Raw genomic sequence first — 14,471 nt, 5'->3', positions numbered from 1 at the left:
TGATTTATCAGGATACTCTGTGTACGTCAGTTCTCTGTCGGGTGCAACGTCTTGTTTGTGAAGGCATTTATTTAAATAATAATCAAAGACACCGTGCATGAGTCGGGATTCGCCTGACCAGCCACGTAACACATCATGCATCTCGAGGTCGAGATGACAAAGCCTTCAGCTGCAAAATGTGCATGCTACAATGTATAGTGAAGTTGTGGTGAGTCGCGAACTCTCTAAATCGGAAAGAGTGAAATTAGGGACAAGACGTTCTCGGAGTGAAAATCACTCTGAAGTGAGACTGAAAAGGGCTGACAATAGCCCTTTCCAGTGGAAACTCGAGGGAAATTTGAATCTTTTGGAGTGAAGAAATTTCACTCCAATTCGTCTGGTCCTTAATTTCAATCAGAGGGATTGAATTTTCACTCTTTGGGATTAAGAGAGAATGCATGCAAAAAGTCAGGTCAGCAACCTCTATTCATCAATAGAGTATAACACTTTCGCTTGTACATATTCATTTTGTAAGATGATACAGCAAGCTCTTGTCTTTGACTGTAACTGCGACTTGAGTATTTTGCTGATATTGGGGACTACATGCAACTCTTACATGTGACATGGGGAAAAGTTGCTGATCACATTACCAGCTATTTTGTGTAGTGATTGTTCATTGGGCACACAATTATGTAGTCGCCGCGGCGTCTTGTGTTGCGTAAAATTTCCATACATCTTACGCTAGATCGAAGCTTGTGAGGTGTAGCTTTGGGGGATCGGTGAACTTCGCAACCGGAGCTGAAAACTAATGTTCCAAATGTTAGCCCCCCCCCCCGAACGGGCAATTTTTGTCTTGCACGATGGTCCATGGGAGGGGATGCATAAGGTGTGAAGTTGTCCTTGCCTGCTCCATCCAAGCATAAGTAATTCGTAGGTTAGCTCCTGATCAGTTTGTCTATACGAACATCGAGGACTTTTTCTCGATGGCTTCATCTCTTTCTGACCATTCTTTTTTGGGGGGGGGGTGTTGTTTTGGATATAATTTCCGACTGAGGATACCTCGTCAATAGTGGAAGCGTTATCATTTATTGTTATTGCGTCCTTCGGTATCCACAGTATTCCCGGCAGCTCGAACTTTGATCATAGTACGATATCATACAAAGTGCAGCTCTGTGGTCCGCAAGCACACCAGACGTCGGTATTTGTGTTATGTACACCATTACACGTATACAGGGATTATTTTTTAACCAGTGATTGCGGCATCAAATTCTCACAACTTAAAATTCTGACTTCCTCTGTAAACTCCCGGATTTCCCTAACTCTCTCAGTAAAAAGGGTCCCTGATACGGAAAAGGCGTGAACCACGAGGCAGTGATTGTCAACTGGCACTGGTTGCTTAGAGCTAGCTGTGAGCCCGCGACCTTTGGTCTCACTGTCCACGCAAGTTCATTAGTCGTTCCTCATGCGCTTGCGAACAGGAGCGTCTTTCAAATGAAGAACTAATTTCGCAGTCTAAAGCTGCACCTAAGAGATCCAGCATCATTCTACTGATCTGAATTGGTACTTTCGAATAAGGTAAGTAGATCTGAAGGCCTATATTTACCCGTCAAAGTTTTCTTATGGAGAATGTTGTTGAAGCAACATCATACCTTTACAGGGAGGAACCCTCAGAACAAGCTATGTGTGAGTTCGACAGGTGTCCCGATTAACAGTACTCGCAGCAAGTAGGCTCAGCCTCAGTAGAAGCATATTGTTCTTTATTTTGTTGTTTTGTTTCAACACAGAAGATTAACATAAAATTGACGTGTTAACTTTTTGGTGTCTGTGGATATGTGAACAGGCCGAGGGGACGGTATCCTATACGTTATCATGTATATCTCTTTCGTGGCTGACACAGCAAATTCATTTGGAAATTCGTGGAGGAATCACCGATTTGCAGGAAAAGCACATTAATTTTGTTTAGCATTCGCATAAGCTTTTCAGCTTAATCTGCAATGAGGTTTGGGGTATATCCATCACTTTTCCTGACTTTATTGTTGAGCGGTAAATGCTTCCAAAGCACTCCCAAATCTGCTTACCCGTTCGTAATTCGCACAGTCCTGAGACGATTCACTTGTCAGTTTGATATTACTGGGGTGCGAGCTGAATTTCGTGGATGAAGTCATCGGGTGACACATCACGGTCAACATGGCCATGACCAGGCTGGTCTTTATCCGCTTCAAATGCCCAAATTATGTCAAAATCAGAAATAAAATTGCATTCCAGCGAATTAAATGCATAGGTCCAATAACAGCATATTTATAGCCTGTCCTGGCGAACTATATATAAGCGCAAGAAATTGATTAAATAAAATTAAAGGCATTTAATTTTCCTATTCCTTTCTCTTCGTAGATAAACAACAATGATTTTAGCTTTGTTTACATGTTCTATTTCCTATTGCAGAGAGGTGGGATAAGATAGTGATTCCCACAGGAAAAAGCACGTTTAAAAAAAGAGTGCGCAGAAAAAACCTGAGGGGATGTGTCCGGTAACAATAGTCTCTAGAGTGTCTACAGGTTTTGGACATGCAGAGGGTACCCCTCCGTCCCGTATCTTGCTGCCATGGTAATATGAACTGTTTATGATGGATCCTTTGCCCCTTTTTGAGTCAATGATGGAGTAATAAAACCCTGCCTTTAAAACAATCGTGGTAATATCTCTTTGTGGAATATGCATTCCTAAATGTACCGTGCTGCAGTGTGGTGATTATGCCCTCTCCCTAAAAAAAAAAACGGTGGGATTAGTTGTGGATACGTGGAAAGCCACAAAGAAGCAAAATAGGAACAAGTTCCTCTTTTCAGGTGTGTGGGAAGTCCCTGGCTGATCCCTTATGGCGCCTGGAAACATAATACCTCCTCATTTCATTTAGTAAATTGTAAAATTTATCTCTTCATAAAGTACTTACGTTTCTCTGTCTGACCTAGGCCCTATATATAACAGCAAAAATCAAGGTAAGGTTTCAAATGTACACTTCTCTTGTGACGGTTTTGAGTCCTCCCCAAGGAAGTTCCAAATACATGTACTAGAGGTGGTGGATCCTTTTGCAGTCCGGTTATGAGTGGTGCGAAGACAGTGCAATTCAGAGCAATTATGCGCCAGGAAACTTGAGTATGGAACAGGGTGTCTCAGGCTTTCCTGCCTATTTTAACTGAATTAATACTTTAAAAACCTCCAAATCTCGTGTGCATGTATGGATTTCTACGGCAGACCACCTCAAAAAGTTTAATATAATTTTCATTTGTAATTTGAGACATATTAATTAATCGCATCGCTTTCAGTTGTGATACATGAATCAAGAAATGAATATCTTTTCCCCTGCGCCCAACGAAAAAATCATGGACCGTTTTCATCGCACTGAAGATAAACATGCAGGAAGTGGTACTTTACTTTATGGCATTGCGTCCTGTGTCATTTCAAATACTGGTTACGGTTTATCAGATAAGAGTACAATTTATTGTCCGTTCGGTTTGACACATAACACATGTATTGCTAGCATGAGGTTGTGTTTCCCTCCAATTAAGGTGCCTGATCTGAACAAAATGCCCGGAGTTTCCATGATCTGTCTGTCTAGTTAATTAACCTTTCACAGGCCATTGACGAACGTTTCCCGGGAGAAAAATGTTCTACGCGACATGTTGTTGTTTTGGGGGTCGGGTAAATTTGCGAAGCATTTTGCAGGTTGAAAATTCATGATACATTCACTTTTTTGAAACAGTAATTTCTAGCATAAAGGATGCACGCAGTAATTATTTTTGTATCGAAAAACAAAGCTCCTCGCCGATTTCTCTAGTCGCCAGACAGCTTGAGTGTACGTGCATTAAATGATTTCCTCACTGCCTTGCTTTCTTATAGCCGAGGAGGTACTGTATGACACTAAATAACAAACAATGAAAGGGGTTACCCTGGGGGTTTCCCTCTTTATTCAGCCTGAGCATCTCAAGGTTGGGAGACACGACTGACGAACAAGGAGCTCGGATAATCATTTCGAACGCTGCCTTTGACGAACACAATGACGTCGGCGCGGTACACTTGTGTTTCGGGTTTCAACCCGTCTTCGGACAACGCCTTCGTTCTTTCCAGGCCCAGAGCGTAAGCTTGATGTGTCGTGTGCATGAAAAAATGTCAGTGTCACTAAGATTTCATTACCCCCACCTCCCTGGCAGCCGTCCTAAGGTTCGGCAGGGGTTCCCTTGTCTTCAGTAAAACCCAGATTAATTTTATGCTCTGCTAAGTGCTATGTTTATTTTGATTTAACTGTTTGGTCCAGTGTTCAGTTTCAACTCCACACTTTTGCTTCGTACTTGATTTGCAACAGAATTCCTAAATCTCTTAACCTGTTTTCGAGTTAGATCATCATCCCATAACACGAATTGAAGAGTCCAGTTCTTTCCGCACGCTAGGCCCTATTTACGACGTAATCTGAGGACGCAATACGTGACCTTCAAAACGATGGGCCCGGAAAATGGCCTCAACCCTAACAGTTGAAAAGCTATCCTTCCCTATTGTCACTCTCACGGATTTCCCTGTGCGGTGTTAGGATGGGGCTGTTCAGGCACAAGTGACACGGAAATCCACACCTGACTAGGCACGCGTCTAGTGGCCATAGCAATATTTGAGTCGATACCGCTTTAGTGAACAATTTACATGCACAAAGGTGTGAACTTAGTCATACCGTAGAGCTAAGAACACACATGTATCAATGCTTCTCACCGAACTAGATCAAAGTCTGTGACAGTATCAAAGGTGTTTTGCAACTCGTGCGTAAGATTATTTTTTACGAACGTGTCCCACTTCAGCTAATTAAAGGTGACCAGGAGGCCTGCTTCGTGTTCCATTTACTTGAACGCTACGTACGTTGCTGCTGTGGAATTTCGGTAAGTCTAGCCAGCTCCACGATATGCCAGTGTATGACCGAGGCTGACTCTTCAAGAGTTTTGAGCGTTCTGAGATACAGTTGTAGTTTATTTGCTGTTGTTTAGACAGGTTTCAAGGTGATTTGTAGATATACCTGCACGGGAACATTGTTTACAGAAAATATAGCCCTTTGAGTTGAAGCTCATTTTTTTCCCTTTTTGAAACAGTTTTTAAATGATAGCCCCTGGTAATGAAATAATGCTTCCAACACTGAACAAAAAGTCTACATAGCTCTACTGATTGAATATTGGTTGCATCTGCACTACGTTGGACGATTGATATCAATTTTCACTGAAGAAATTTTGGTGTATTATATTTTAATGTTGTCGTTTAGCTTTCATCTCCTGCAAACCCTTGTATTCTGCAGCAAATTAAAAAAAAACTATCGTCATGCAAGGTCCTTCGGTCGTGGCACAGCAGTGCTTGATTATTTTCCTATTGCGGAAGTCTGCGCGATCAATGAAAAAGACGAACGCATGATGGTGGAATCATTCGCTTGTCCCCATCTGCGCTCTTACACACCACTGAGACGGGCTTGGGCTAAGTTTCAAATGTCACAAGGCTTAACCAGTGTACGTTCACTCAGCGTGCACGTCACGTTGATTCCAGTTATTGCGCAAATTATGTAATTGTCCAGTGAGGGCTCGAGGAAATGACGTCATGCATCTGAAAAATTAAGTTAACACATTCCAGGACCCAGTAAGGGTGGTGAAAACAGACGAGAGGGATTCGCTGAAATAGACGTTTGGCCTGTTATACAGGTATAATAATCACCTACACTTTTTTCTCATGGGGTCTTACATTGAGACATACTCACATGTAGTTTGCAGCTTGTCGCAGTTGCCTCCTCAGTTTCTTTTTTGTGCGTTAATCTTTACAGTACATGTTTTTTGCGTCTGTAGTTCAAGCTTTGCAAGTACTGTGGTCGTCATGTTTAGGGTGCATGCATGCTTCAGCCCATTGTCAACACTGACCCACGCTGACAAGAACAAACTAGTTTTCGACTGTGGGGATATTCCCCAGATATGCCCCTTCATTGAGTCCGCCTGATACAAAAAAATTGTCTTTGTGAATGATTCTTTGTATCTGTTTCTGATTGTAAATCACTAAAAAAAGAAGAAGAAAACTGTCCATGGAATTGTCTCTGAGGTTCTCGTCCCTTGTGTCAAAAAGGAAAGAAACACTTGCATAATAAGTACTATTACACAGCAAAGCTCTGCCCACGAACTCGTGAAAGTTTATACTGAACCAGCTGAAGTCTTTCAGGGGTATCAACTTGTCCAGAATTTGGCTTTCTCAAGTTTCTGATTTTAACTTTTCGATCCGAATTCTTGAATTCCGTTGCCGTCATCATGCCTATGGTATTGGAATAATATACCTCTGGCCTTTGGGTTTAACTGACTCTGGTTCGGAAAAAGAATAGACACATCACAGCCTAAACAGTTAAACGATATAACTTATCTCATTTCAAAGTGCGTAGGGATTACTTTACAATACAGGTTGCGTAGGCCTGTAGATTTCGTGGCCATACATTTGCTGAAAATTCCTATTTCGGTATCCCTAGAACTTACTTTCATGCTTTACAGGGCTTCCGCACCATTCAAGCAGGCCTTGGGTTGGCCTAGATTTGGTGTGATGGCTATGCCGGCACGTAGGACCGATCTCTGGTCCAATATCACCGTGCTACGCAAGGCCGTTCTCATCTTCACCGTTCTGGCTGGCCTGGTCGGTCCCGTCCCAGCAAGCTTCATCCGCTTCAAGCCGGATACAGAGTACATCTATTCCTTCCACTCTTCCACGGATTTGAAGAAAGTTAGGACGTTGCGTGTGGAATCCAAGGTACCGGTATTCTTATTATTCGGATCGAAATTCAAAATATTTACTTTTTTTACCTCTCTGTCAGTGTAAACAAACCCAAGGTGAACCCCCCCAACAAAACTCAGTGAATTTTTGTGATAAAAAAATTAAGTAGCATGTTTCCTGTTCCGAAAGTTGATATATTGAAAGGTATAGCTTGGGAACGTTGCCAAGGGCATATCACAGCAAACAAGGAACTTTTGCAGGAAATATAGCAAAGAGGAAGCCAGAAGAATTAATTACCCGGTACCTGAACTACTCCATTCAAAGTTCAGCAATTTGGCTGCGTGAAAAAGGAGAAACGGTCAGGTTACTGAGACATCCGGCAGTATTTTTCAGATGAAATTACACTCTGCAAACTGGGGATTCATGGTACTGACTTGAATCCGGTTATGCATTCCTCACCGCAATTTCCATCCCCTGGATGACAGGCAAGGGCAAGTTCACATCCGACTAAACCCAATTTCCGATTAGTAGAGCAAACAGCGGGCTTCCTTTGAACATCATGGAGGGGAGTAGTTGGAAACTCTCCAGATAACAACAAATTTAAAAGTACAAACCGTCAGAACATAGTTACTACATGTATTATATACTTACCTCGTGTAAACTTTTGATGCTTATTAATCACCTCAAAAAGTGAAGGAAGAACACTATAATAATTTTAAAGATTCACCTGCAAAAATCCTGAATGTAGCCATGCAAATAAACATGTAGGCTAGATGCGCTAACCTTAGATACCTAGTGAGGAATTGTGAAGAAAAGATGTCCACACGATGCAGGAAAGGAAGACGTTCTGTGGACTTACACTTGTCCACAGGACGTTTCCCCTTCTCTGAAAAAGGGGTTTAGAGGCATTTTGGGGTAGGGGTCATCTGTCGTAAAAGGAAGAGGAAAAGTCAAGGAAACCTTGTTCAAAAAGCCAGTTGAAAATCGTGTTCCCAGTTCAAGAAAAACGAGTATTTTCACTAAGTTTTCTTAACTGTACGAAAAGAAAAGAATGTCCACACTAGGTATGTAAGGTAAGTGGGTATACACGTAACATCCCCGATAAAAAAGAAGGTTATGGCTCTGGTCGTATTCGCCTCCTCAGGGAAAAGTTTATCATAAGCCTACGTATTCCTGTTCTCAAATGACAAACTGTAGTGCTGTTGGACTGCGTTTTAACGCCATCACAAAGACGAAAATGCTGAGTTGGGTTATTCATTTGTTTTGAACCTTAGATTGGCTTCGTTTTGGTGAAAAGATCGAACAGTGATCATCAAGAAATTTACCTTCGGGTTCACTCTGCGGAAGTGACCAGCGAGGAAGAACAAGGTAACTGTAGATTTTGTGGGATTCCCCTGGGTTACCCTTCATTACTGGAGGGATAGGGCCAAGGGCGTATGCCTCCTTCCTCAGCGGATATCTGTGCCTCACCAGTGCCGCTCCTCTTGCATGAACAAAACCTGTATACTGGCGTCTTTGTGTTGCCTTTCATGTCCCTCCCCCGAAAAAATGTGTGAACCCTTCAAGGCTCGAGAGCTTACGCCACTTGTCCCTGACGATCTTGTTAATAGTATACCAAGGTACATCTGGTTTAGCCGTGTCGTTTAATTTCAAATATGATCCCGATATTCATTTTTGTCTGTATTCCGTTTCATGTTGTTGTTGTTTTTTTTTTTTGGTTTGTTTTTGTTCTTCCGTATTCCCCGTGCACGTGTTTTGAGGTGCCGTGACGCTATTTATGCGAATGGTTTTACGGGCGTCAAGAACCCCATTTCTCATGTTTGCGAAAAGGTTTAGTATTTGCGTATGAGGATGCATGTTTTCCAGCATTGCTCTCTGATGAAACCAGTTCCACTTTTTTTCATGAACTGAAGCTGCTTTGTCATGTAACAATTTTCTTCAAAACACTTGCGCAATTCTTTCTGTAGTTGTTAAATCGTATGTTCCTGGTGTCTTCCAACTTTTGTCAGCGTGAGGAGAATGTAAAATGCACTCAAACTCTTTTAAAATAGGTGGAAAACACCATTATAGCCTGCTTTCTTACAGAAAAACACCCTCAGTATTACGGCATGTGCTCAATAAGTACTTTCAAATTCAGTTCACAAACTAGAAACAGGATGTTTATTGGTTGCCATGGGAACCATTGAAATGGAAGTATGTACTGATATACGAACTAATTTTTGTTTGAGCCACGTCAGTTAAACGGAACTCGTTAATATTTGCAATTTACTTTACACAAACCGGACTCGTCCCAGACTGGAATTTTGAGCCATTCAGAGACAACCATCGGGACAGTCGCACAGAATCACTCCATTCATTTTGTTATGGAACCCCTGCATGTGTTCCTAGCCAGGTATACAGTACAGGACATGGGACAAGTGAGCCCAAATCATCAGGTTTTGTTGTTAATCGCACAGCAGGTTCAAAAATAGTTTCTTAAGTTGCTCTGGGGTTTATTTTTTAATGCTCTGTTCACCGAAAAACGGGCATTCCTTTAAAAGAATACATTTTGGAAGACCACACGCGCGGTTCAGTGAGCTAGATATCATTTCCTGTCCCGATTATTTGGATGCATGATCATGTCGCAGTCACTGGTTGCTGTTGTGATGTAACTAGGCCCCCCTATGTCTGTTTTGCGGATGCAGGGACTAAAGTGTAGATCAACAACAGCCTTAGGTTCATCGGTGGGCAACATGTTCTTATAAGGTGTGGCACGGCTCAGTTCTTTCCGAATACGAGGATCATTATTACTCAAATAACGTGGTATTCAGAATTAAATCGGATTTCCCTCTGCTTCCTTTCACAACCTCAAAAAAACCTCCCCAAAGAAAATTCTATTCATGATGCTACTGCAAGCTACAGCTGCGAGGCAGTTGCTCCGACGTAGAGAATAAATCGAGAGATTGAAAGAGCATTATTCTCTCGTCCTTTGCCTTTGAGGTTAGCAAATGAAATGAAATGAACTCGACCAACCCGGATGTTTATTGGTTGCCATGAGAACTATAGAAATGGAGATACTGACCAAATACTTGGCGGCAAATCTACACAATAGAATTTCTAGTGCCCTCAAGCATTTTGTGTCCAATCGTTTTCACAGTTTAAATCTAGTGATAATGTCGGTTCACGCTTGGTTCGAAAAACAATCAAGAACGCAACACTGTGACATCAGAATTCGCAAAAGTTGAGCACATTTCAACTCAAGCGAGTATTGCTGCAAATGTTTTGTGGCGTGGAAATAGCTTACTTTCGCATTTGCCTAAAATGAACCGGGCAGGCCTCAAATTTGGTGTGTTTTGAGCCGTTTTAGTGAAGAACCACAATACCACTTTTCTAGCAGTTGTAATTCAGGTTTTCATAAACAGTTGAAACATGTTCAAAACCGTAGGACGAGAAGACCGAACCGTTTCCTGTTTTCTGGCAACAGTTTTACTGGTTGATCTGGATAAAAACACTTGGCGCGGAGCGAGCTTAACGCCAACTTCAAACGCCAGACCCAATACTCTTAGTGTAAATTGGAAAAATGAGCACATTTCTAATTCAAAGCAAATTTCTCCGCAACTGTTTCATGAAGTAAAATCCGCTTAGCTTTCTCCGTCACCTGAATATGATCTATAGTTCTAGTTAAAAAAAAATCGCTTTTCAGCGGCTTCATGCATGTCAAGATTGTGTTCCTCAAACCTTGCCCATCCTGATTTTTCGTATCAATGATCCTGTCACAGCTATTGTGTGCTGTTTTTCTCGCTGGTTTTTCTTTTCTAGTGACTCAAGTGTTGACCATGAATTAAAGAGCCCCAAATTAAACTGTGAACAGCACGCACTCTTTGTCAAAGTTGACCTTCACACCCTTGTGCTTACGGGCAAATGCATCTGTTGAATATTCGTGCAAAGAACCTTCAACGGACGATGACGAAAACAAACATGCCGGTGTTGGGATAAATAAACTGCATTTTTATACCAATGCCACCTTTTGTTGTTTTTTTAATTGATCTTTAAACATATTCTTTACAGTTCCCGTAAGCGAGGAGAGAAACTTTGATGAGTGGTAAGTTTGAAAAGATGGTCCTAAGAAATTCCTCCCAGAATGTTTATATAGGATTACTGTATAATAAGCAATTATTGTACGAACCAAGAGGCTGGAATTATAGCAGATATTGCCTTTTGTCCTGGGAGTCCTTTAATTTAGCAAGTTTTAAGACGTGAACATGAAAACATGTCATCAACTATGAAAATATATGCCATATGCAGGGAGTTTCCCGTGCAGAAAGGGCATGGAAATCAATGATTGATCACCATTAGCTCACGAACTAAGATTGCTCACTCTTAGGTTACAAACTAAGATAAATGTCGGTTTCTTACTCTTTTGGGCAGGTTTTCTTTTGATGTCAGTGAGAATGGAGTAATTGGTCATGTGTACTACCCCCGTGATGAAGATGATCACGTGATCCTGGCCAAAAAGGGTCTGGCCAGCTTGTTGGCCAGTAACCTTCAACATCCCCCCGATGGCACGGTATGCTGCTTTGATTCACTCAAGGCCTACTCAAATTATCAAGATGTAGTATATTTGGCACAGTTTGCCTATTACGATTTCGGCATGCGCAAAGAAGTCATGTAAAACTTTCCGTTAGCAAGGGCTGTGAATTTAGGGTGACAATTGCTCTATACCGTGAGATATTTCAGAAAAGCATAACTGCTTCTTGGTCATTAGACTCCCAAAGTTTCCTTCACATCTTCCGTCGTCTTTTGTCACGTTTCTCAGTTTCCTCCTGACTGGAAACTAACTGATTCTTGGGGAAATGACTTGTATCAATCTCAGTGTTCTAACTCGTTACAGATCAAGATTGTACTGTTTCACCCTGTTACTCGTGACTGCTCTACGGTGGAAAGACTTATGACAAGACATTGACTACATCCCTTCTTTTGTTTTACCAGGTGAAAGAAAACGGTTGGAGCTACAATTGCACTGAGTCGGGTCACGAGGGTCACCATGAGGCGTCATACACCGCTCAGATGGCTCCGGGCAATGATGGGATCATCGTCTTCACTAAGACAAGACATACTCATCCAATACCATACGGCAAATCCAAACACCAAAAGGTGACAGTGCATTTTGTTCAATCAGTGGTCATTTTGTAGACAAACAGAGAGAAATCCCACAATTATGTTGTGTCCCTTAAGTACTGCCGCCGCCATACTTTGAATGGAGACAAGACTAAGCAGACAAAGAAATGAAGATACCAATTGGGACTACTTCGTTGTCAGTCCTTTTTCTTCTTCTTTTGAAACTAGAGAAATTCAAGATTTTTTTCTTTTAGATAATTATGTAAAATATTGTTTAGGATGATACTTTTTCGTCTGGTGTCTTAAAAGGAGTCATTTAAGGTAAAGGGAAACAGGGATTCCTAATTCCATTAGCAGAAATTATGCTTTAATGCTTCAAGTAACCATTTCTGACGACTTAGTATCATTTTTATTCCATAAATATATTCAGACTTTAGAATCTAATTTGCACTTACATGACCCATTCCGCCTCGATGAACTGCAGGAGATCCACTATCACCAGGGCATGCAACTACCAACTATGGTGAAGATTATGGACCACTTTGATGCTCCCAGGAAGTCAACACCAGGGTATGATTGGGGCTTCATATAAAAATGTCCCCTTCAAAACACACATTTAAAACGCTAAATGTTTCTTTCAGTCGAGTTCATTTAATAAAGTGCATCTCAGCCCAAGATTCTGTCAGCCATTAAAAAGAGCTATTTATTGCAACCACTAATCTACTTAAAGTGATCTCGTGATCGCCATGCTAAAACGTCAAAACCTTTTCAAGCAAAATGAATTGATCATTTTCTTTCATCTTTCTGCATCGGAGGGGTCGTCCTTAAGTGGAGTTCACCTTTAAACATGCCCATTACAAATATAGCATTTTTAGATCCTATTGTTCGGTTCAACTTGGGTTAAAATCTTTACAGTTTCAACTTTCTTGGAATCTGCAAAATTCCAAATGTCTTCCCCCATTTTTCTGTATGCCTCACAATTTCTATTGTGTCGCCCCAAGAAAACGTAATATTTTCAATCTGATAGGTCTTCGTTAAAAATGTTTGAAATGTTTTTCAAAATTGCAGTCAATTAAAATGTTGAGGTCACTTTTCCACGCCCGCAGTTGCATGTTTTACCCACAGAATAATTGTTTTTGTTTAATTAAAAACATATGGAATGATGCATGGTTTCCATTTCACAGATTTGAGCATGGGCTCCAGAGGAGTGAAGAAGATAAAGGAGAAGATTTCGGTATATGTCTACTTAAATGCATATATATGCACTTTTCGATTATTTCCTCTTTTCCTTTTGCGAAAAAAACTTAAAGTAAGACCGGCAAAACCGAACAGCTACACCTGTCATTGTCATATTCAATCACAGTCACAATGAAAGGCCATTAGAGGCTTAAACACATCAAATTCTGAAGAAGAAAACCAAATCGATACTTTCAGGGTTTTGCCAAGAATTATCGCCCAGTAGCTCGCAAAACAAATCACGCTCATCGCAGTAAGTTTGTTGAAAGACAGCGGCTGTATCACAGATGGGCCACGCAGTTGAAATAATTCGTTTTAGAGTGGAATTCCCACAGTGAAAACCGTGACTTGTACAATTATTAATTGCAAGCCTTTCTTTAGCACCAGAGGTGTCTTTTTTGGAGATCATTTTCCAATCTGAACTGGGGTAAGAATTGAACAATTTCTTGCTGTACTGTAATGTTGTTCAGAGCTTCCGGAGATGCAGAGCTACTCCGAAGGGCAGCTGACCTTTGTCCGGGAAGCACGCTACCCCTCACCCACGGGGCCACCCGATGAGGAGGATATCATCACGGACTCAATACACCTGAAGATGGTCAGTCGACCGACAGTTCCTATTTTGTTTTAGAAATCGAAACTTCCCTTTACTCTAAACCCAGCTTCGTAGAGTCTTAAGTACAGAAAAAATCGAAAACTCCATGAAGTTTTTTCTTGCTTTTATTTAACATAATTTTACATCGATTCAAAAAGGCAGAATTTAATTTCGTTATTTAGTTTTGGAGGTGTACGTTAATGCTGTTGAGATTTTTTTGAAAAGCGACATGTGCAGTTGGAGTTGTTTCCACATTTTTCTGAACAGTCATTTACTTCGCGACCATAACCTTGTTAAGATCTGTGTCACAAATCGGCTGAGGAAGGATTAGTTTATTGGTAAGGCAATAAATGCGTTTTTTGAAGATGAGGGGCAGATGAGAATTAAGCAGTGTGCACTCCACCTGATTGTTTGTCAGCTTTGATGTCCCAAGTCTTGAAAGTGGTGCATTCCATTCAAGAGCTTAATTTGTTTTTCTAATTAACGTTGTTGAAAAACTTTTTTCCTCAGACACCAGATAGACACCAAAATTTCAACTTAACAGAACTGAAGGAAGTCATAGCAGGTAACCTGACCTGCATGAGAACGGCATCAGTGAAAGGTAAAAGCACATATTACTACAGTTCTGCAAGAGTAGATTTTAGGGTACGGTGTGATTGGTAATTCAAAACTCCTCCTTTTGTCTGACCGGTCTTACTCTTTGAGCGTATTTCCTCTCCTCAAATTATACAGAACTTTAAATCTCAGATTGGGCTTGTGCTGTCATGAACAGTCAACCATTGATCAAATCTCAGGTTAATGCATTATGAGG

General features: G+C 41.2%; 1 protein-coding gene across 1 annotated transcript in view; it reads left to right on the top strand.

Moving 5' to 3' along the window:
* The first annotated feature begins 1,040 nt into the window (after positions 1–1,040).
* The window catches only part of LOC110985344 (uncharacterized), a 96,861-nt gene continuing 83,430 nt past the window's right edge, over positions 1,041–14,471 (top strand). The window contains 10 exon segments of the mRNA XM_087146159.1: positions 1,041–1,554; positions 6,519–6,771; positions 8,010–8,103; positions 10,783–10,816; positions 11,143–11,281; positions 11,704–11,868; positions 12,317–12,402; positions 13,017–13,066; positions 13,539–13,663; positions 14,171–14,261. Coding sequence (XP_087002285.1) covers positions 6,568–6,771; positions 8,010–8,103; positions 10,783–10,816; positions 11,143–11,281; positions 11,704–11,868; positions 12,317–12,402; positions 13,017–13,066; positions 13,539–13,663; positions 14,171–14,261 — 988 coding nt within the window. The 5' untranslated portion in view covers positions 1,041–1,554; positions 6,519–6,567.

The sequence above is a fragment of the Acanthaster planci genome, linkage group LG14, assembly GCF_054643075.1.
Source record: "Acanthaster planci isolate LZ-2023a linkage group LG14, COTS_SCS, whole genome shotgun sequence".
NCBI classification, from domain to species: Eukaryota; Metazoa; Echinodermata; class Asteroidea; order Valvatida; family Acanthasteridae; genus Acanthaster; species Acanthaster planci.
The sequence above is the reverse complement of the archived record's forward strand: the minus strand, read 5'-3'. Positions and strand labels throughout refer to the sequence as shown.